The sequence below is a fragment of the Saccopteryx leptura genome, chromosome 5 (genome assembly GCF_036850995.1).
Source record: "Saccopteryx leptura isolate mSacLep1 chromosome 5, mSacLep1_pri_phased_curated, whole genome shotgun sequence".
Lineage (NCBI taxonomy): Eukaryota > Metazoa > Chordata > Mammalia > Chiroptera > Emballonuridae > Saccopteryx > Saccopteryx leptura.
In genome coordinates, this window is record NC_089507.1 from 53,788,977 (window position 1) to 53,809,615 (window position 20,639).

The following is a 20,639-nucleotide window of genomic DNA, read 5'->3' on the forward strand; positions in this document are numbered from 1 at the left end:
CTGTATCTCCTAATGAAGCTGCGAGAAGCAAGTATTTTATTTCTGTTTCTGGCAGCTAAGGTCTTGGGCATTTGACTTCGGCTTAGTTAATGAAATGGTCCCTACAGGAACTTAGAATTTTAAGGAGTGACCAGGGATGATTTTGGTTAATGTAACTACAGTTATATTTGCTATAAAATATGTTTCATCTCTATATATAACTTTTATATCTACCATTGGATGAACTAGCTATATCCCTTGAGGCAACTAGCTATAAATATAGGTTTTCCTTGGTTTGTATTGGTTTCACAGAGTTGTTTATTCTGAAAATATCTTTCTTTCAAAGCAAAATATATTAAGATAGAACACCTTCATTTTCTGTGGAAGAAGAAAGCAAATAGAATATCACTTACAGTGTGTGTGTGTGTGTGTGTGTGTGTGTGTGTATTTAATTAAATCAAACTGAAATCAAGATGTTTTTAGAATTTTCAATAAATTGTGCTTAGGAGACATCTTTAGTAAAATAGACTTGTTCAGACCACAAGGATTTTTTTGCAAGGCAGATACTACCTAATCAAGGCCATACAGTTTGCAGCTGGGAGCAAGAGGTATTCTGTTTTGTTATTTTGTTTTGGAAGTGAGCTACCTTAGGCTAATTATGGTGGGGGCTGGCTAATTTTCCTTAGTAGTACCTAAACCTGAGAGGCAATCAAGGAATGGAGCTTGGTGTGTTGGGAATTGTAAAGTGGATGCTTAAAGTTGTGAATCTTTCAGGGAGACACAGCAGAGATCTAGAACACAGCAGGGGCTCGTGTAGCGAAGGCTGCCTCTTGTCGTATCTTTGTGAAAATCATGGGAGCAGTGCTGAAGGCCAGCATCGTCACATCATCCACAGGAACTTTTCTGGCCTGCGTTATATTTCAATTTATTTTGACACCAAGTCATCATACTTATCACTGTAAAGGTACTGTAGCCAATAAACATCAGGGAGTTCCTAGTTGTCTTCCCAGGAGCTCTGGTTCTGCCTAGGTTAGGCCTCAGATATCATTTCCAGGATGGTTCCAGCTGCAGGTCTATGAGAATAATAAAAATAAATGTTAGAAAAATGAAGTTAAGGAGCAACAATTATACTACTACTCAACAGTCAAGTTATTTTATGTTTAAAGATAAACCTGTCTAGCACAACCCATAGATCCACTGTGGCCCACTGAACGAATCCATAATAAAAACTGGAGGAAATCGCCAAGACCTGCATATAAAGCCATCACTTACGCTAAGGTACATTATACACCTTTTCTCTTTAACAATGTATGTAACTTACTGCTTTCTGATAGTGAACACTCAATGCCAGAGCAAAAAACAGGGACCAAGGGCACATGAGCTTCCCCTCCTTCTACTCCTAGTTACGGGATTAAGATAATAGTTCAGTAGTTGTATTTTTTTAAAATTCCTATTTATTTATTTTATTGAGAGAGGAAGGGAGGGAGGGAGGGGAAGAGAGAAAAACAGAAACGTTAATCTGCTCTTGTATGTTTCCTGACTGGGCATCGACCTGGAACCTCTGTGCTCTGTGCTTTGGGACTACGCTCTAATTAACTGAGCTATCTGGTCAGGGCTATAGTTGTCTGTTAGTAAAATACAGAATGGGAGTTGCTATTAAATCACCTACTTTGTAATGAGGCAAATGTGTCTTCCCCTTGATTTTCCCCTTGTCTATTTCCCCCCTTTCTAAACCAGCACCGCAGAGTGGTAGTCCATCTCTCTGTTCTGAGTTTTCACCTTCAAGTGAGGTTTCTCTCCTAGTGGAAGCACCTGGCTGTGCTGGCGTGATTTTGGCATTTAAAGTATTTCCCATTCAACCTGATTCTGCAGTGTGAGCCAACTTCTTTATCTGTGGCAACCCAGGGAATGCTAATTGTTTCTAAAGTCGAAGCGGAGGAAAAAAAAAGATAACTGGTTTTGTGAGATGTATTAGGAGACAGTAATTTTATCTTCAGAGGGCATACAAATGCGGCCACAATCAGTTTTGAGGATTGAAGAAAAAAAAAGTTGATCAAAGGGGACAATAATTGACAGGATGACCACTCAGGTTTATAATAAGACTTTAGTTAAGACTGAAATAGTATCAAACTGTTGAACGGAAGACATGGATTGTGGGCACATCTAAGAATGGGAACACTTGAGAAAAAGTCTTCAGCTTCTAGCAGCTGTTCAAATCTCTGAAGAGGGGTAGGTTTTCACTGAAAAGAAATACCAAGCCAGCCAGAGTGGTATAATAATTTTAGGAACTGAGAAGAAGCTTTCCTCTTAGAATTGTGTGAGGTCACCGTTGCCACACAAGCCAAAGCTCTCACCGGAGAGCAGGATGCAGAGGGAGGGCTATGGTTGCAGAGTGCAGACAGGTGAATAAGCCTTGTTCTAGATGTAGATTGTATACATTTTTTATCTTCTGGTCTTTGTGACTAGTGATCTGGATACGAGTTTTACGTCCAGAAAATTTTATGGAACTTATTATTTTTTTAAGAACCTATTGTACATCTTTGTCAAATTGAAACCTGGGCTTTAGCCTCATTAAAAAATAGTTTTAGGAACTGCTGCATGCCAAACAACACGTGCTACTTCTGCTGCTGGAGAGCTTACCTGTTTTCGCAAAAGAGAAATCACAGAAGCAGCAGCAGCAGGGAGAACAACTTTGCGGGTGTTACTGCTACTATTTTCTAGGCATTTTATCATCTCTGTCATTACTATGATGATGAGAGGTAGATATTGTAATTTTCTTTTATACAACCCCCCCCCCAAGTTTTAGAGAATTTAAATAATGTGCTCAATGTGCTCTGGTTCACAAACATAAATGGTTGGGGTGGGGATTGTAATCCAGATTGGGTAATTCCAAAAACGAGTTTTCTTCACCACCCCCATTGTATTGCTTCTCAGAGTATTAACTTTCTTTTTTTGTATGTTTGTTTTTATTGTTTCAGATAATTCAAATAGTTAAGAATTGAAAACATGGAGATGATGAAGTGATTTAATTTTATTAGTAGCTTTGGCTTCTATATCATTTGGGGGTAAATTGTCAGGAAATCGGCAACACAAAAAATTTGCATCATTAAAAATACTTAGCTCAGCCCTGGCCGGTTGGCTCAGCGGTAGAGCGTCGGCCTAGCATGCGGAGGACCAGGGTTCAATTCCCGGCCAGGGCACACAGGAGAAGCGCCCATTTGCTTCTCCACCCCTCCGCCGCGCTTTCCTCTCTGTCTTTCTCTTCCCCTCCTACAGCCAAGGCTCCATTGGAGCAAAGATGGCCCGGGTGCTGGGGATGGCTCTGTGGCCTCTGCCTCAGGCGCTAGAGTGGCTCTGGTCGCAACATGGCGACGCCCAGGATGGGCAGAGCATTGCCCCCTGGTGGGCAGAGCGTTGCCCCTGGTGGGCGTGCCGGGTGGATCCTGGTCGGGCGCATGCGGGAGTCTGTCTGACTGTCTCTCCCTGTTTCCATCTTCAGAAAAATGAAAGAAAAAAAAAAAAAACTTAGCTCAATTAATATTTGAGATAAACCAAAATCATTATTTTTATATAGATATTTTAAGTTTAGAAGTAATCTCTTTAAAGTGAATATAATTAAATCTGGAAAGAAAATACTTTTGTTGAAATGTGCAGAGTTGAGGTCATCTTTAGTTTAAGGTATGAAATTCTGTCTAAACATGTCCTTAATATCTTCAGGTATTTTTGAGTGAAAATGTAATTTCTGAAAAAAGCAAGTGATGATATTTCTACAGTATTGCATTAATTTGAGAAATGCCTCTTTCCTCCTAAGAACATGACTATGTTGTCTTTAAGATGTGATGGACTCTGTCTTTTAGCTCATTTTTCTATTAAATGCATCATGATCCCTGACATGGTCTCCATGTTGTCATTATCATAGACGTGAGGGTATGATGGCTATCCCCAGGCTGGGCACCCAGATTTTAGTTTAAGTATGCCAAAAGTCAGTTGTGTATACTTGTGTAAACTCCTTAACTTTCCCAGAAACTCACCTGTAAAATAAGTTTGACTAGAAAATAGAAGAAATGATTTGAGAGTCTCCTTCCCATTCTATGATTTTAAAAAAATACAGTACACAAAACTGGGTTTTTGATTTTGGCTGCCTTTAAAAACAATACTTACCTAAGATGGTACACACCTGTCAGGACTGCAGCATGTTTTTCATTTCGGCATCAATCTGAAATGAAAAAAAATGTTATCTAATTATTCATACAGCATTTTATTAGCAGACTATTAGATCATGAAGGTAAACAAACCTTGATGTTATAAAAGGATTCTTATTAAAATGCAATTTTTATTAAACATTTTATTGGCTATCTTCACACTTACTTAGTTTTACACTGTCCCTGCTCCTGAAGAGTTTACAATGTTGTATGGAAAATATATAAGGAAAAAAAGTGTTAGTTACTGGGTGTGCACAGAGTATGAAGGGGCAACAGAAGAGCATGAGACCCAGGGAAGGGTTATCAGAGTGATGTCTAACTTGAATCCTCAATCTTGATGCAAGATCTCCAGGTCATAGAATCAGGATATCTTCATATGCAAAAGCCTGGAGATTTGAGCAAGTATACAATGTATAAATACTTAGAAAAGCTGCAAGTAGTGGGGGAGAGCCAAAGGCGGAGGAACAAGGAGCAGTGAGAGATCTGGCTGGAGAGGAGAACAAAGGTCCAACCTCTCTTGATTAAAAAAAAGAAAAGGACTTCAACTTAGGAATGATGTGGAGCAATTAGAGGACTGTATTACAATTTTGTGTTTCACAAAGGTTCTTTAGACATCGGTATAGAATGGGATTGGGTGTGAGGCATTGTCATGGACTAGAGATGAGAGACCAATTGGGAGGTTGTAATTTAGGTAGAAAAAAAGATTGTCCACATTTAAGTATCAACAATGTAGAAAAGATTGGGGGTGGAGATTTAGAGATATTGAGGAGTTAGAATTGATAGGATTTGGAATCTGTTTGGATGTATATAGAAGAAGAAGGAGAAATTAAGGGTAATGTTTAATCTTGGATAACAGATAAATGGCAATGATAGTAATAAATTTAGGCAATACCAGATGAGATTTTTAAGGGGAATGTTTGGGACATATTGAGTTTTATTTTTTTTGTGGAACAGTAGTCTTTAATCATTTGAATAAAAAGCTAGGTGCTGCGAGGAGAGAGCCTGACTGGAGGGAGAGATTTGGAGATGAAAGGAATTTCCGAACACTTGGGGGAAATGTAATGTCATGCGAAGTGGAGAAGACCATGAAAAAAATCTTTGGAAAACCTAGAAATTTAAGGTGTGGGTAGAAGAGGAGGATGATATGACAGAGAATGAGAAGCAAAGAGTCATAGAAGGATAAAAGGTAGAATATAATAATGGAATTCAGTGATACTACTGACCTGGTGTCATTTTTGCTATTTTAACAATAGTTTTTAACTTTCATTAAAAAGTTGATAGTCTTTGGATATCAATATTTTGTTTTCAGTATTAACTAAATTAGGGCTAAAATCTGATGACATGTAGAATAACAGGCTCATGTGAAATAAACATGATTTTCCTAACATCTTGTAATCTTGTATATTTCATTCATACTATCTGTAAAAGGGAAATTAATTGGTACCTAATATTTAGAATTGTTTTAGGTTATTCTATAAACACATACATATAAGGCTATCAATATTCTACTTAACAAGGCTATTAGTATTCTGCTTATGACTCTGGCCAGTTTACTCAGTGGATGGAACATTGGCCCAGTGAATGGATGCCACAGGTTCAATCCCTGGTCAGGACACATGTGAGAAATGACCATCTACTTCTCTTCCCCTCCTTCTCCCCTTTTCTCGCTTTTCTCCTCTTGTAGCCAGTGGCTCTATTGGTTTGAGTGTCACCCTGGATCCTGAGGATAGCTCAGTTGGTCCAAGAGTCAGGCGCTGAGGATAGTTTGATTGGTCCGAGAGTCAGGCACTGAGAATAGCTTGGTTGATTCAACCATCATCCCCAGATAGGAATTGCCAGGTGGATCTTGGTTGGGCACATGCAGGAGTCTGTTTCACTATCTCCCCTCCTCTCACTTAAAAAATATATATATATATATTCTGCTTAACAAATAGTATCGACTTAAATGATAGCTATGACACTGAGTATCACAAAATCTAGTTACACTGAGAGAAAGAAACTCTAGTGGATATGTCAACTTTTTCTGAAGTACAAGAGAGGAAGAAAGAGGGGGAGGTGGAAGGGGAGGAGAGAGGAGAAGACAGTAGTATCCTCTTTGTCTAGTACCCTCTTGGCTATTTGCATTTGTCTCTATGTTTTTAAGATTTTAATGATCAACTCCAGCATGTAACAGTGGCTTTCTCAATCTCTTGGGGAACCATAGCTGATGCCCACTAGCACTCTGTTGGGACATTGTAGCAGAATCGTAATAAGTTTTCAGAGGGGTGCACAGGGATACCCTATCTGAATGATAGTATAGAGTAAAATAATAATTTCAAGTCTAATTTTGCAATAGTACATTTTTCTATAATCAATGGACCTCAGTGGTACAATAAAGGGTGCCATGGTGAAGCCAAAAGAAAAATACACTGGTTGTTCTATGTCCTGGTCATTTCAAGATTAGCGTAAGCATAAAGCTAGATTATCACATAAGAAACACAAACCCCTTGTGTTCAGAAGCCCCTTGTGCCACTTGTTAAGTGACTATGTTGAGTCTATGTAGACTGGCAGACAGAGGTGGATTTCTGGATATGACTTGGAGTGACTGGGCTTTACTTTTAAGGAAAAAGTTGTCAAACAAATATAGGTCAAGGAGATTTACTGATAAATTATAATCCAAATGTTATAGGATATGTAGGACAAATATTGATTCTAAGCATTGAGAATTTTAAAGTGAATGGCTGTTCTATCAGATTTTGCCTGAAAATGAAATCAGAAGGCAAAGGTGATCTTGTTTACCTAGCTGTGAGAGCACTGGAGAAAGATAATCAAAAAGGTTAATAGAAACACCAGGGGGTCTAATTTCCGAGTGCTGTAAATGATCAGATGTGCCCAAGTGTCTCAACAACTCCATTCATCTCACTCTCCTTAGCAATTACTGAAAGACTGGCTCCTGGCAGCACCGCTGCTGTATATTCACCGGTTATAAAGCAAGAAAACAGAAAGTCAAAACCTTGCTTCCCTCATCATTGTAGTTGGAAATGGTTTTTAAATAACAATACGTTATGAAGAAAAATATACTGAAAAGCAGTTCAAAGCAATGCAGGGCAAGACGCTTGAAGGAAGGGAGCAAGCATGAATTTTATACATAAAGATGTTTGTTTTGTATGATGTCAAAAAGGAAGGTGTGCTTAGGTCGAGATAACAAGGACTGAGGAAGAGTTACCAAATTTGATAGAATCTAAAAAGATATTTAGATTTCTCCTCTTTTTTCAATAACTGAATTAGACCCTCAGAGCACATTCTGCCGGTAAGATAAATTTTTCTGTGAGAAGGCAACCTAAATTTACCTGTTATATTAGGAAAAGGCAACTGGTAGTAACCAGTAGTAAAGGAGGGAACTGCTCAGTTTCATTGTTTAATGCTAAATTTCTAATGTTGATAATGACCAAAATATCCCAACACTCTAACTTTTAGTTTTGTTTAGAACTTTACTTGGTATGAATTTTTAATAAAAGATAAATATATATTTCTCAGCAGTATTGAAAGAATAGGCATTTTTTTCTACTGTACTCATTTGAAATTCTGACTATAAATTGTTACAAATAAGATTAGCAGCTACATTTGGGCTAGAGAATAAATATAGAAATTGGAACAGAAATCAGAATCTTCAAGAGTATACAGAGAAATGAACAAGATGATGTACCTCAGTTTGTCAAACAGATTAAGTTTGTAAGGCACTATCCAGTGAATAACAAAACAAAAACTCACTAAAATATTTAGAGAATTGGTATGCATAGCTCAAGACTTTAAAAAACCCTATACACAGCTTAATTTTTAAAAGTCACTTCAATTATAATAAAGCTGCTATTGAGGACAGAGAATAGACTTTTTCTGGTTGATAGAGAAAGCCAGACTAGGCTCAGCAGAAATGATAAGACTATCATGGCTTTATTTGTAGGAAAATATACTCATAAGTGAAGCTATCTGTCAGTGAAATTGGCTACCTCTAGGGGAAAATTAATTGGGGATAGGTATTTAAATGGAGGATGAATGATCTCTGGAAGGAATTACTGAGTGGAAAATTATACTAGATGAACTTTATAGTCTTCTTTCCACATTTAAACTTCTGTGATTTTTAAAATTAGGTTCTTGGATTGATTATTCAATATATTCTGATAGAACAATAAATAATAAAAACAATAAAAATAATATACTAAAATCAAACCAGGCTTTGCCACTTTCATGTTTGTTTGTTTTTAATCGGGTGAGAGGCAGGGAGGCAAAGAGATAGACTCCAGCATGTGCTCCAACCAGGATCCATCTGGCAACCTCAGTCTGGGGCTGATGTTCTGCCCATCTGTGGCCACTGCTCTGTTGCTTGGCAACCAAGCTCTTTTAGCCCCTAAGGGGAGGCCATGGAGCCATCTTCAGCACCTAGGGCCAACTTATTCATCCAAGTCATGGTTGTGGGAGTGGAAGAAGGGGGAATGGTGGAAAAGCCAATGGGTGCTTCTCCTGTGTGCCAAGACCAGGAATCGAACCAGGACCTCCACACACTGGGCTGATGCTCTACTGCTGAACCAATTGGCCAGGGCTGTTGTTTTCATGTTTTAATAAATGAATAAAAATTCAGACGACTTCTTGGAGGGAAAACATTCTTTAACCTATCCTGAAAGACTTCTAATTAGCATTAAATCATTAGCCCAAGTGTATTTACTTTTAAATTATTGGTAACTTATTTTATGTGTAAAAAATGAGTTAAAAATGTATCATAAAGGCTCTTCTCCAACACATGACAAACAATAATAAAATACAGTAAAAAAAAAAAAATCTCAGCTACCATCAAGTGGGGAAAGGATGCAAGTGAATATCATGAACTTTAGAAAGAAGAGGTAGAGAGAGGAAGCAAATATTTTGATATGACATAGAGTTAGTCTTAACCCTCAATCTATACTCTAGAAATGGAATGGGGGAGACAACAGAATTCTTGGAATTGCCACTAATATCTCCAGGATGGCAGTGGGGAAAGAAAGTGTCGGCCTTATCTTTTGACTCTTCTAATTGAATTGACTGCCGGAGAGTTTCAGATCAAATGGGTGATGTGAACAAAAGGGTTGAATGTATAAATATATGAAAAAGGCTAACAAACCTTTGCTCATGGAATAGGATAAAAACTGACTTGGTGGAGAAAACCCTAGAGAAAGATATGTAACAAAATGTTAAAGAAAACACAGGTCAGGTCTACAAACAACGGGTCCACACAGCCTAAAGTGGGCTGCCCTCCCTTCCTTCACACCTTCAGTCGACATAAAGATAAGATGCCAAATACCAGCCTCACATTAGTTTTATAGGAGAAAACTGATAATCTCCAACGCAGTGAAAAGGACACACCAATTCACTTATCAGTGAAAATAAAAGGTCTGGCTGGATCTTCACAAGGTAAAATATGGCAACTATGCAACTACATTTATGGGAGAAAAGGGAATATAGAGAGGAGGCAAAGGGAAGAGGGAGACAGGAAGGGGCGGGATTTAGGGGCTAGAGGTGGGAGAATCACATTTAAAGTAAGATGACCCCAAGAACAAATTCCAAGAAATGAGGAAGGAAATGAGAAAATATGATATCAAATGTCTTTATCATTCAGCTGGAAACCAACTGATGGTGTTTAAAAAAAAACTTGTGGTTAAAAATGAATCCAATATTTTAATATTAATGTATTTTTTAATTTTTAGAAAATAACTATTGGTAAATAAATATTTATGTAACCTTTAGTAATTAAACTGTATTTCTTTTTATTGTGTTACATTAAAAATAAAATTTTATAGTTAAGAGGAGGTATGGTATGATTTATTTTTTTCCCTAAAAGTGGCTCTTTTTAAAATCCATCTACCTACTGATACCTATGCGTATACATATATATATGCGTATATATACATATATGTGAAATAAAATTTTCACAAAATATGTAACCACACTCTGTTAGATGGACTATATTTCTGTCTTTTTTTCTCTGCTTTCATTTAAAAAAGCTGTTAATTAGGTACAACCTACAATTTGAAAAATACTGTACTATACTTTGCTGCCTGTATTCCGTTTTCTTTAAAAGTAAAATTTCCTAACGTTTTCAGTTGCCTCAATTTGCTTTTAAATTAGTATACCATGAAAACAGTAATTTTTCTAACTTGCATTGTAAAGACAACAAATATAGCACCAGGAAAGGACATAATGTCATTTCTTTTATTTATTTATTCATTTTTAAATTTTTATTTATTAATTTGAGAGAGAGAGAGAGAGAGAATCATCAATTTGTTGTTTCACTTATTTATGCATTCACTGGTTGATTCTTGCATGTGCCCTGACTGGGGATCGAACATAAGACCTTGGCATATCAGGGGATGGCATTCTAACCAACTGAGATACCCAACTAAGGCCATAATAACATTTCAATAACAAAAAGAAATAAGCAAATCTGAGTGCGTAAGTCTTTAAAATGCTGTGTGGTGATAAATGGATTATCCTCACCTCAGAGTCACAGTAGAGAGGCGGCGAGTTTATGGAGCAGCACTTGGAGGCAAAGTCTGAGCGCTTGGCAACCAGCTCTTCAAGTTCGGTGGCTGTGGCATCAGGCAATTTCACCCTTAATCGCTCTGCCAGTCTGAAAGACCATGTTTTTGTAAGATTTTACTGGATGTTTCTAGAAACATTTTAAATGCAAAAGATAGCCATTTCAGATGTTACAAAAAAAAAGTGAAAATGGAAATACTTGTCCTTCAAAAGAACATTATCTATATCTGAAAAACTATTTTTATGAACTCAATTTGAGATTAAGAAGTGAAATCTATGCTTTTAAGATCATAAAAATAAATATACAAATTGCTGTTGAATTGAATTCCAACCTTTCCCCTTTTATTTACTTTGTTGTGTCATCTTGGATAACTTCCTTTTCTATTTTCCTTAATCTTTCATCTTTGCTCCTGTTGTAAGTTTTAAGCTCCTTAAAGGATCATGAAATTCATGCCACTGTAATGCTTTTTCTCTTCTCTCATATTTTGTATAACCTGCCCACTCAGCAATGCTGGAAAACACTGAAACAAGATCAGAGACTTTTGGCTCTTGTTTTTAGCTCTAGTGTTAACCAGCTCTCTGTCTCACTGGCAAGGTGGTGCTAGCACTTGAATTCTGTTGTTTCTTCCTCAGTTTGAACTGTCTACGATCTTGGTAACTCTCTACCCTCATGGTGGAGAACTCAACCTGGTTTTATGACTTCTTCCAAGACTACTTACCAGCCCAGTAGCAGGCAAGGGGAGGTTGAAGAGACACAAATTTATCTAGAATTGGGGTTGGCAGGGTGAATGCTGGGAAGAAATAAGAGGGTCGGGTGGACTAGTTTGCCCCTAAAAGCATTATTGAAATGAGTTCATTTCAGCTGAAAGGAGAGGCAAGTGAGGCCAGAAGGAACTCAGAGAATGGGAGAAAACAGGAGCAGGGTGGGATCTCTAATACCTAGATTGAATGGCCTCAGTCTTCTCTCATGTCATGACTTTACATGTCAATTCAACTATGTGTTCAACTGGAATAGGTTATATATATTATCACTCACTTGCCCCACGCAATCCTGGAGTTGAAAACTGTTGGAAGAGAATTTAGTCTTGTATTACCTTATTAACATTATTCTATACTACCTTCATACTATTCTATTAGTTATATAACTTTCTAATAACTGTTAAACAATTTCGAAGCTAAGGCTTTCACCATTTTTCATTTTCTTTTACAGCTTTGCTAAGGTTGATTTCACACAGGTCATTGAAGGAGATGTTCCACTTTGGGGAACATTTTTAGAAAGGATGTGAAGTTTTATTTGTGCTTACTTGAGGCCTGTGTTGTTCAAGATGATTTGAAATAGATTTAAGCAATCTACTTAATGAAATTGAGAATGATATGGTCTCAACAGAGACATTTTCCAGGAACCCAATAAAACTATTTTCATTTTTATGTTTCCTTATTTTATTGTTAACACCTATTTGTAAAGAAATGACTTCTTCTCCTAGTTGAGAAAAATGCCTTTCCCCCTCTCCTTCCTCTCTGTCTCTCTCTTCCCCTCCCACAGCCAAGCTCCATTGGAGCAAGGTTTCCCCGGGCGCTGAGGATGGCTCTGTGGCCTCTGCCTCAGGCGCTAGAATGGCTCTGGTTGCAACTGAGCAATGCCCCAGATGGGCAGAGCATCGCCCCCTGGTGGGCATGCTGGGTGGATCCCGGTCAGGTGCATGTGGGAGTCTGTCTGACTGCCTCTCTGTTTCCAGCTTTGGAAAAATACAAGAAAAAAGAAAAATGCCTTTTGTACAAGAGTGATCAATTAACATTTGTATTTATAATTTATTGTGAATACATTAGCTGGTGATGGGTGATACTGTACTTAATTGAAAGTTTAGGTCCTTTTGTCAAACAATATACTCTTAATTTAGATAACATTTTCCAGAAATTTTATAGTTTATTTTATTGATTTTAGAGAGAGAGAGAGAAAAAAATCAATTTGTTCCACTTATTTATGCACTCATTGATTGATTCTTGTATGTGCCCTGACCCTGGATTGAATCAGCAGCGGTGGTGTTTCAGGATGATGCTTTAATCCAGTGGTCCCCAACCTTTTTTGGGCCATGGGCTGGTTTAATGTCAGAAAATATTTTCACGGACCGGCCTTTAGGGTGGGATGGATAAATGTATCACGTGACCGAGACAAGTGTCAAGAGTGAGTCTCAGACGGATGTAACAGAGGGAATCTGGTCATTTTTTAAAAATAAAACATCGTTCAGACTTAAATATAAATAAAACAAAAATAATGTAAGTTATTTATTTTTTCTCTGCGGACCGGTACCAGTCCACGGCCTGGGGGTTGGGGACCACTGCTCTAACCAACTGAGGTATAGTTTCTTAATTATATATAGCTACATCTACAGATAGCTTTAAGACAAGAATGTGGATAAACTATATATTAATTATGTTTTCTTAATCAAGTCCCTACAGATCTTGTAATTTATATAGTTTTGGCTCTGTTTTAACCTGATACACATAACTAAATACATAACCATTTTCCCCACAAAAAGAATTCTTTCTTATACAGATTACAGATTCTAACTACTTTTTAAAACTTTTAATTGAACCTACTCTTTTTATTGCTCATTTAGCACATCTTAAGTCTTCAACTATGATTTTAAATCATAATACCAGACTAATATTGATAAATTTGAAGGACATGGCTAGAAAAAGTTCCTTACTTTTTCTTGTACTCAGTGAACGTATTTTCTGAATAATCTGCACATAGTTCTTGCCCCTTGTCAATGAAAGAAGATAGCTCTGGCTTCAGCTGAGGGACCTGTAAGAAAGTAATAATTACATAAAAATATTTATCCTGACACCATGCCAAGAAGCATTAATTCAGAATTCCATGAAACATGTTGGTATGAGTGTTTAATCTACACCACACAGTGGTGAACATTTTCTATATAAGGCCAGCTAGTAGAAGTTTCAGGCTTGTAGGCCATAGCTAGTTTCTGCGGTAACTGCTCAATTCTGCTGTTATGACACAAAAGCAGCCACAAACAATGCATGAACAGTGACATGGTTTATGTATGAACATTGAAATTTGAACTTCATCAAATTTTAAAATCATGAAATGCAAGTCTTTTTTAAAAAAAACTATTTAAAAATGTAAGGCCATTTTAGCATATAGATCATACAAAAACAGGCACCAGTCCAGATGCGGCCTATATGCTACAGTTAGCCAGCCCTTGATCTAAATCAACATTGATGAAGAAATCTAGCAAATTGTACCTTAGCGTTAAAGCAGGCAGTAGTATCTTCAGAGGCACAGCATTCTTCAAGGCTTTTCAGGGTTGGCTCAAGTATTTTACTGAGAAAAACTTCTGGAATCTGAGTTCTCCTAGCTAGTTCAAATGTATACCTGGCATGAGAGAGAAAGGAAAGGATACACTTATGCATTCATGGGTATGCCTGTGTATATGTGTCATATTTTGAAAATTGACGTCTATAACAAAGACAGAACATCCAGTTTCTGTGTCTTTAATGAAAAGTAAAAGATTTAGCTACAACAAAATCCAAATCAAAAGGTGTAGGATTGTAAACAATAATCTCATTGAAAGGCAAGTTATTAATAGTTGCTTTGAAGTTATTGTGACTAGTTAACACTGAACTAAGGCTCTGTTTGTATTACATATCCAGTTACACACTATATTATATATATGTATCTACTTCAAATGCTTTGAAACTGTCCTTTGTGTCACCATAACACAATTAACTCTATATATAAAGCATCAAGTAGGTACTTTAAGTGGCTTTTCTGTGAAAATAGATATGTGTAAATTCTTTGATTATCTTAATCCCATTGCTGTCTATGTATTCATAAAAACAATAAGTATTTAGAAAAATATAGAGTTTTAGTAAACAGTCTAAATCTGCTCTCTGATATTAAGAAATGATTTTCTGACCTGTAAATTTAACCTGTTTGTGAAATAATTTTGTGACTATGAATGCGTATACTATTCATAGTGTATGAAACTCATAGTGTATTTATTTTAATTCTTTTCTTAGTGAAACCAGTTAAAGGTTTACCATTTCTTCCCCATCTAACTTTTTTTTTGTCATTTAATGCTAGTGAATGTTAATGCTGTCAATATAATAATTAGATCAGCTACTTACTTATCCATGGCTTTGGTGTTTCCTGCACCACACACATCTTTACTTGTGGGCAACTCAATGGCTGGTAGCTCTAGCGGCTGAGCAGCTGGCATGAAGTAAGCACACATAAAAATGTCCATGGGTGTTTTTTCTTGACAACAGTCCTTAAACTTAGCATTCTTTGTGGATAAGTTGTCACAGATTTTTACTGTGTATTCAGGCAGCTACAAAAGTAATTGCGATTTTATGTGTTGTTAGTTTTCTGGCAGGTCCAATTAAAAATAAGGAAGGTTTACATAGCTTTACCAGTTCTAGCATTGTATATATAAAAGTCAGTGGGGCCCTGGCCCATTGGCTCAGTGGTAGAGCATTGACCTGGTATGTGGGTTTGCTTCCCAGTCAGGGCACACAGGAGAAGTGACCATCTGCTTTCCACCGCCCCCCCCCTCCTTCTCTTTCTCTTCCTCTCCTGCAGCCATGGCTCAATTGATTTGAGTACATTGGCCATGGTCACTGAGGATGGCTCTGTGAAGCCTCCACCTCAGGTGCTAAAAATAGCCTGGTTATGAGCATGGCCCCAGATGGGCAGAGCATCAGCCCCAAATGGAGGTTGCTTGGGTGATTCCTAGTCAGTGCACATGCAGGAGTCTGTCTATCTCCCCTTCTCTCACTTGGAAAGAAGGGGGTAAAAAAGTCAGTGGGAATGCTCTTAGAAAGTAAATTGGTAGAATATTTTTAGAGGGAAATTTGTTAATGTGTGCTAACAGCCTTAAAATATACAATTTGACTTCTAAGAATTTATTCTCAGAAAATAATTATGGTAAAGAGAAGACTTAACTATAAGGCTATTAAACCTAATAATAGAGTAATAGAAGACTGGTTAAATAAAATAAGGTATATCTAGGAGATCAATGTAGTAATATATATATGTGTGTATATATTATATATATGGAATTATGTATATACATATATATATGAAATATATAATATATATGGAGAGAGAGAAAGAGTCCTACTAGCCATTATAAGTGGTTACAGAAAAATACCTATTAACACAGACATGTATTCTTCATGGAAAAAAGACCAGACAGCACAATGTTACTATTCCTAAAGGGATCCACAGACTTGGAGAGTGACCTTTATCTAAAGTAGCTGTACAGATTTGTATCTACTTGAAAGTATTGTGTAAACAAGAAATGGTGGGAAAAAATGAAATGACCATCAAATTATGACAAGTATAATAAGAACGATCAGAACAATCATAACCTCTAATAGTATAATGGTTGCAGTGTTGTCTAATAGGACTTTACTACGTGATAAGGAAAATTATCTGTATCTGTTCTGTTTAATACTAGTGAGTATTTGAAATGGGGCTTGTATGACTTAAAAGCTGAAGTTTAAATTTCATTTATGTTCAGTTATATTTAACTTAACTAACCATACGTGGCCTGTGACTACTATACTGGGTTCTGCAAGTGTACTAAGTTCTTGGGAATCAGACAACCTTGTCTTTGCATGTGGACTTTGCTATTTACTAGTTGTGTGACTTTAATTTTTAACCCTTTCTTATACTTTTTCTCATCTGCAAAATGGAATTAATGTATTTGAGTTTCATAGCATGCATGTGAGGATCATTGGGATGATGCATGTAAAAAGCAGTTTAGTGTGTGGCACATGATGATGATGATGATGCTTCTCTTACCTCCTTGGCCATGCAGTCCTCAGAGGTAGACTCACAACACTTGGAGAGGATTGTGGTAACATCTCCAGCGAGTGGCACAACATCCTCCAAAGCAGTCATTGGTGCTTTTTGGGCTAATTTTATGAGATGGCTAAACAGTTTTAGAAGAATTTGTTAGCTTACTCCATACCTCAGTTTCTTTGGTTTCATTCTGAACACACACACTGGAAAAATAATATCATAGTTTCAACTCTTGTGTTCAACAGCTGCGTGGAACACATCTGCTGTGCAATGGTTCCTGTGTGCTGAGGTTACTACTCAGCATTCCGTCATCCCAGTGAAGCTTTTCAAATTTTCAGTACTCACATTCGGGTTCTCTTTTGGCCAGATCTACATAGCTGAGGGATGTCTTTAAAATGTGAAATCTATAGTGGCAATACAGAGAGCACTAACATCTCTCTATTCATAAGACCAATGTGGTATTATGGGGACTCCTCACAATCTTCTTAAGTGTTTTGATATATATACCAATGTGGTATTATGGGGGCTCCTCACAATCTTCTTAAGTGTTTTGAGATTATATATATATATATATATATATATATATATATATATATATATATACACACAAACATATATATATGTATATATATATATTTGCTTACAAACTATAGTACAAATGAAGTAATGAGGACCTGTAGCCCTATACCACAGGGTTAATAGATGTTGATGTTTTGGCATGAAACCCTTAAGTATTTTATAAGGTTTACAGGGTATTAATTATTTTATAAATGATTATGCTATATTATTGACAAATTTACCTTTTCACTTAATGGGTCAGGAATATATTCTATACCGTTAAATATTCTTCATTGTATTAAAAAAGCATAGCATTTACTTTTCTACCTTAACTATTTTTTTAATTTTTATGTATTGATTTTAGAGAGAGAAGAAGGGAGAGAGAGAGATAGAGACAGAGAGAGAGAGAGAGAGGCAGACAGAAACAACCTGTTTCTGTATGTGCCCTGATTGAGGATTGAATCAGTAACCTCTGCATATCTGGGTGATGCTCTAACCCAGTGGTCCCCAACCTTTTTTGGGCCACGGACCGGTTTAATGTCAGAAAATATTTTCATGGACCGGCATTTAGGGTGGGACGGATAAATGTATCACGTGGCCGAGACAAGCATCAAGAGTGAGTCTTAGACAGATGTAACAGAGGGAATCTGGTCATGTTTTAAAAATAAAACATTATTCAGAATTAAATATAAATAAAATGGAAATAATATAAGTTATTTATTCTTTCTCTGCGAACCAGTACCAAATGGCCCATGGACCGGTACAGGTTTGTGGCCTGGGGGTTGGGTATCACTGCTCTAACCAACTGACCTATACAGCCAGGGCCTCCACCTTAACCATTTTCTAAGTGTATAGTTCAATAATGTTTAGTAAGTTTACTTTGTTGTAACAGATCTCTAGAACATTTTTGTCTTGTAAAACTGAACCTCTGTATTCATTAAACATCGATTCCACCCCACTCCCTTGGCAACCAGGATTTTACAATTTTGAATACTTTAGGTACTCCATATGAGTGGAGTCATACAGTATTTGTCGCTCTGTGACTGCTTATTTTGCTTCGCATAATGTCCTCAAGGTTTATTCGTGCGTATTATATAGCAAGTGATAGGATTTTTAAAGGCAGCATAATATTTCATTGTATGTAAATCCAGTACCACATTCTTTATCCATTCACCTGTCAGAGGACATTGGATTGCTTTTGCCTCTTGGCGATTGTGAATAATGTTGTAATAAACACGGATGTACAAATATCTCTTGAGATCCTGCTTTGAATTCTCAGGAATATACACAAGATAGAGCAAAAGAAGGTTTACAGTTGCTGGTACATAAAACACAGAATTTATTATTGTATTATTATTTATTGATTATTGTTTTATTTTCCATCTGAACAACTGTAAACTACTTTTGCTCCACCATGTTTGCAGAAGTGGAATTACTGGATCATATGGTAATTCTATTAATTTTTTTGAGGAAACTGCATTGTTTTCCATGACTGCATAATTTAGTGTTCTACCAACAGTACACAAGAATTCCAATTTCCTCACATTCCTCCTGACACTTACTTTTTGTTCTTTTGGTAGTGACAATCATAATGGGTGCGAAGCGGCATTGTGGTTTTGCTTTGTGTTTCTTCTATGATTCACTATGTTGAGCATCTTTTCATATACTAGCTGGCCATTTTTATATCTCCTTTGGAGAATTCTCTATTCAGTTCTTTTTAATTGGGTTATTTGGTATTTTGTTGTCAAGTTGTAGCAGTTTCTTATGCATACTAGATATTAAACCCTTTTTAGATATATGATTTGGAAATATTTTTTCCCATTCTATAGCTTGCCTATTTACTCTGTTTATTATTTACTTTAGTGCTCAGGAGTTTGTTTGATGTAATCTCATTTGTCTATTTTTGCTTTTGTTGACTATGTTTAAGAGTTAATTCCAAGAAATTATTTTCAAATCCAATATCCTGAAGTTTTGCCCCATTATTTTTTTCTAGGACTTTTATAGTTTTAGGTCTTATGTTTAGGTCTTAATTCATTTTAAGTTAATTTTAACATATGTTATAAGGTAAGGGTTCACCTTCATTCTTTTGCAAGTGGATATCCCATCTCCCCAGCAGTATTTGTTGAAGAGACTGTCCTTTATCTGTGTGTACTCCTGGCTCCCTTGTCAAAAATCATTTGTCCAAATACATAAGGGTTTGTTCTCTGTTCTGTTCTGTTGGTCTATATATCCTATGTGCTAGTAGTGCTGCATCTTGATTATTGTTGCTTTCTAGTATGTTTTGAAATCAGAAAATATGAAGACTCCCAAGTTTGTTTTACTTTTTCAGGGTTGTTGTTGTTTTTTTGTATGGAGTCTCTTAGGACTCCATTTGAATTTAGGATGTCTTTTTTTTCTATTTCTAAAAAAAGTTGGTATTGAGAGTTTGATAGAAATTGTATTAAATCTATAGATAGCTTTGAATAGTATGGACATTTTAAAACATATTAGCTCTTCCAATCCATGAGCATGGGATGTCTTCCTATTTATTTTGTATTGTCTTCAATTTCTTTTAGTAATGTTTTGTAGTTTCCATTAATATTCTTCTATAATATAACTATAACAAACTCTTGGCCTCTTTTAGATGGACATATTATAACTAGTTTAACTATGTCTCTACTCCAGGGACATTTAAAAAGTCTCTGTATTTTTCACATTAAAAAAAAAATGAGGCCCTGGCCGGTTGGCTCAGTGGTAGAGCATCAGCCTGGTGTGCGGAAGTCCCGGGTTCGATTCCCGGCCAGGGCACACAGGAGAGGCTCCCACCTGCTTCTCCACCCCTCCCCCTCTCCTTCCTCTCTGTCTCTCTCTTCCCCTCCCGCAGCCGAGGCTCCATTGGAGCAAAAGATGGCCCGGGCGCTGGGGATGGCTCCTTGGCCTCTGCCCCAGGCACTAGAGTGGCTCTGGTCGCGACAGAGCGACGCCCCGGATGGGCAGAGCATTGCCCCTGGTGGGCGTGCCGGGTGGATACCGGTCGGGCACATGCGGGAGTCTGACTGCGTCTCCGTTTCCAGCTTCAGAAAAATACAAAAGAAAAAAAAAAATGAGATCGCAATCTCTGTAGCTAAATCTTTGTTCACATTCAATGCTGTTTCCTGGAGATAACTTCCTAGACACTAATGCAAGTGTAACATAATGATTAATATAGCTATATCATAAAGGTGATTTATATTATAAATTTCTGTGCTCTACTTGCCAACTACCTAATCTTAATGCAGAAGGAAAACTAAAGTGAAAGTCTAGAGAAAATATGCCATTTAGTATTTGAGTGGTTCTAATGGAAAATTACTTTTAAAGAATTAATGAAAGCAGTTTCTATTCCCAGGGACTCTTAGGATCTGATGCCAACACAAGATAAATACTTTTATTTTCATTAAAGAAAAAAAGTCTGTGGATCAGAGTAGAAGGAATTAAAGAGATTGTAAATGCTGAAATGATAAAATAGAGTAGCAAATCTATACATCGAGGAGATATGAGAGAAGTTT

General features: G+C 36.9%; 1 protein-coding gene across 1 annotated transcript in view; it reads right to left on the minus strand.

Moving 5' to 3' along the window:
• Positions 1–888: 888 nt before the first annotated feature.
• Positions 889–20,639, minus strand: part of GC (GC vitamin D binding protein) — a 44,029-nt gene continuing 24,278 nt past the window's right edge. The window contains exons 7-13 of the mRNA XM_066385777.1: positions 16,558–16,687; positions 14,877–15,079; positions 13,992–14,121; positions 13,436–13,533; positions 10,686–10,818; positions 4,141–4,195; positions 889–1,052 (exon numbers count right to left, since the gene is read on the minus strand). Coding sequence (XP_066241874.1) covers positions 4,160–4,195; positions 10,686–10,818; positions 13,436–13,533; positions 13,992–14,121; positions 14,877–15,079; positions 16,558–16,687 — 730 coding nt within the window. The 3' untranslated portion in view covers positions 889–1,052; positions 4,141–4,159. The remainder of the gene's footprint in view (positions 1,053–4,140; positions 4,196–10,685; positions 10,819–13,435; positions 13,534–13,991; positions 14,122–14,876; positions 15,080–16,557; positions 16,688–20,639) is intronic.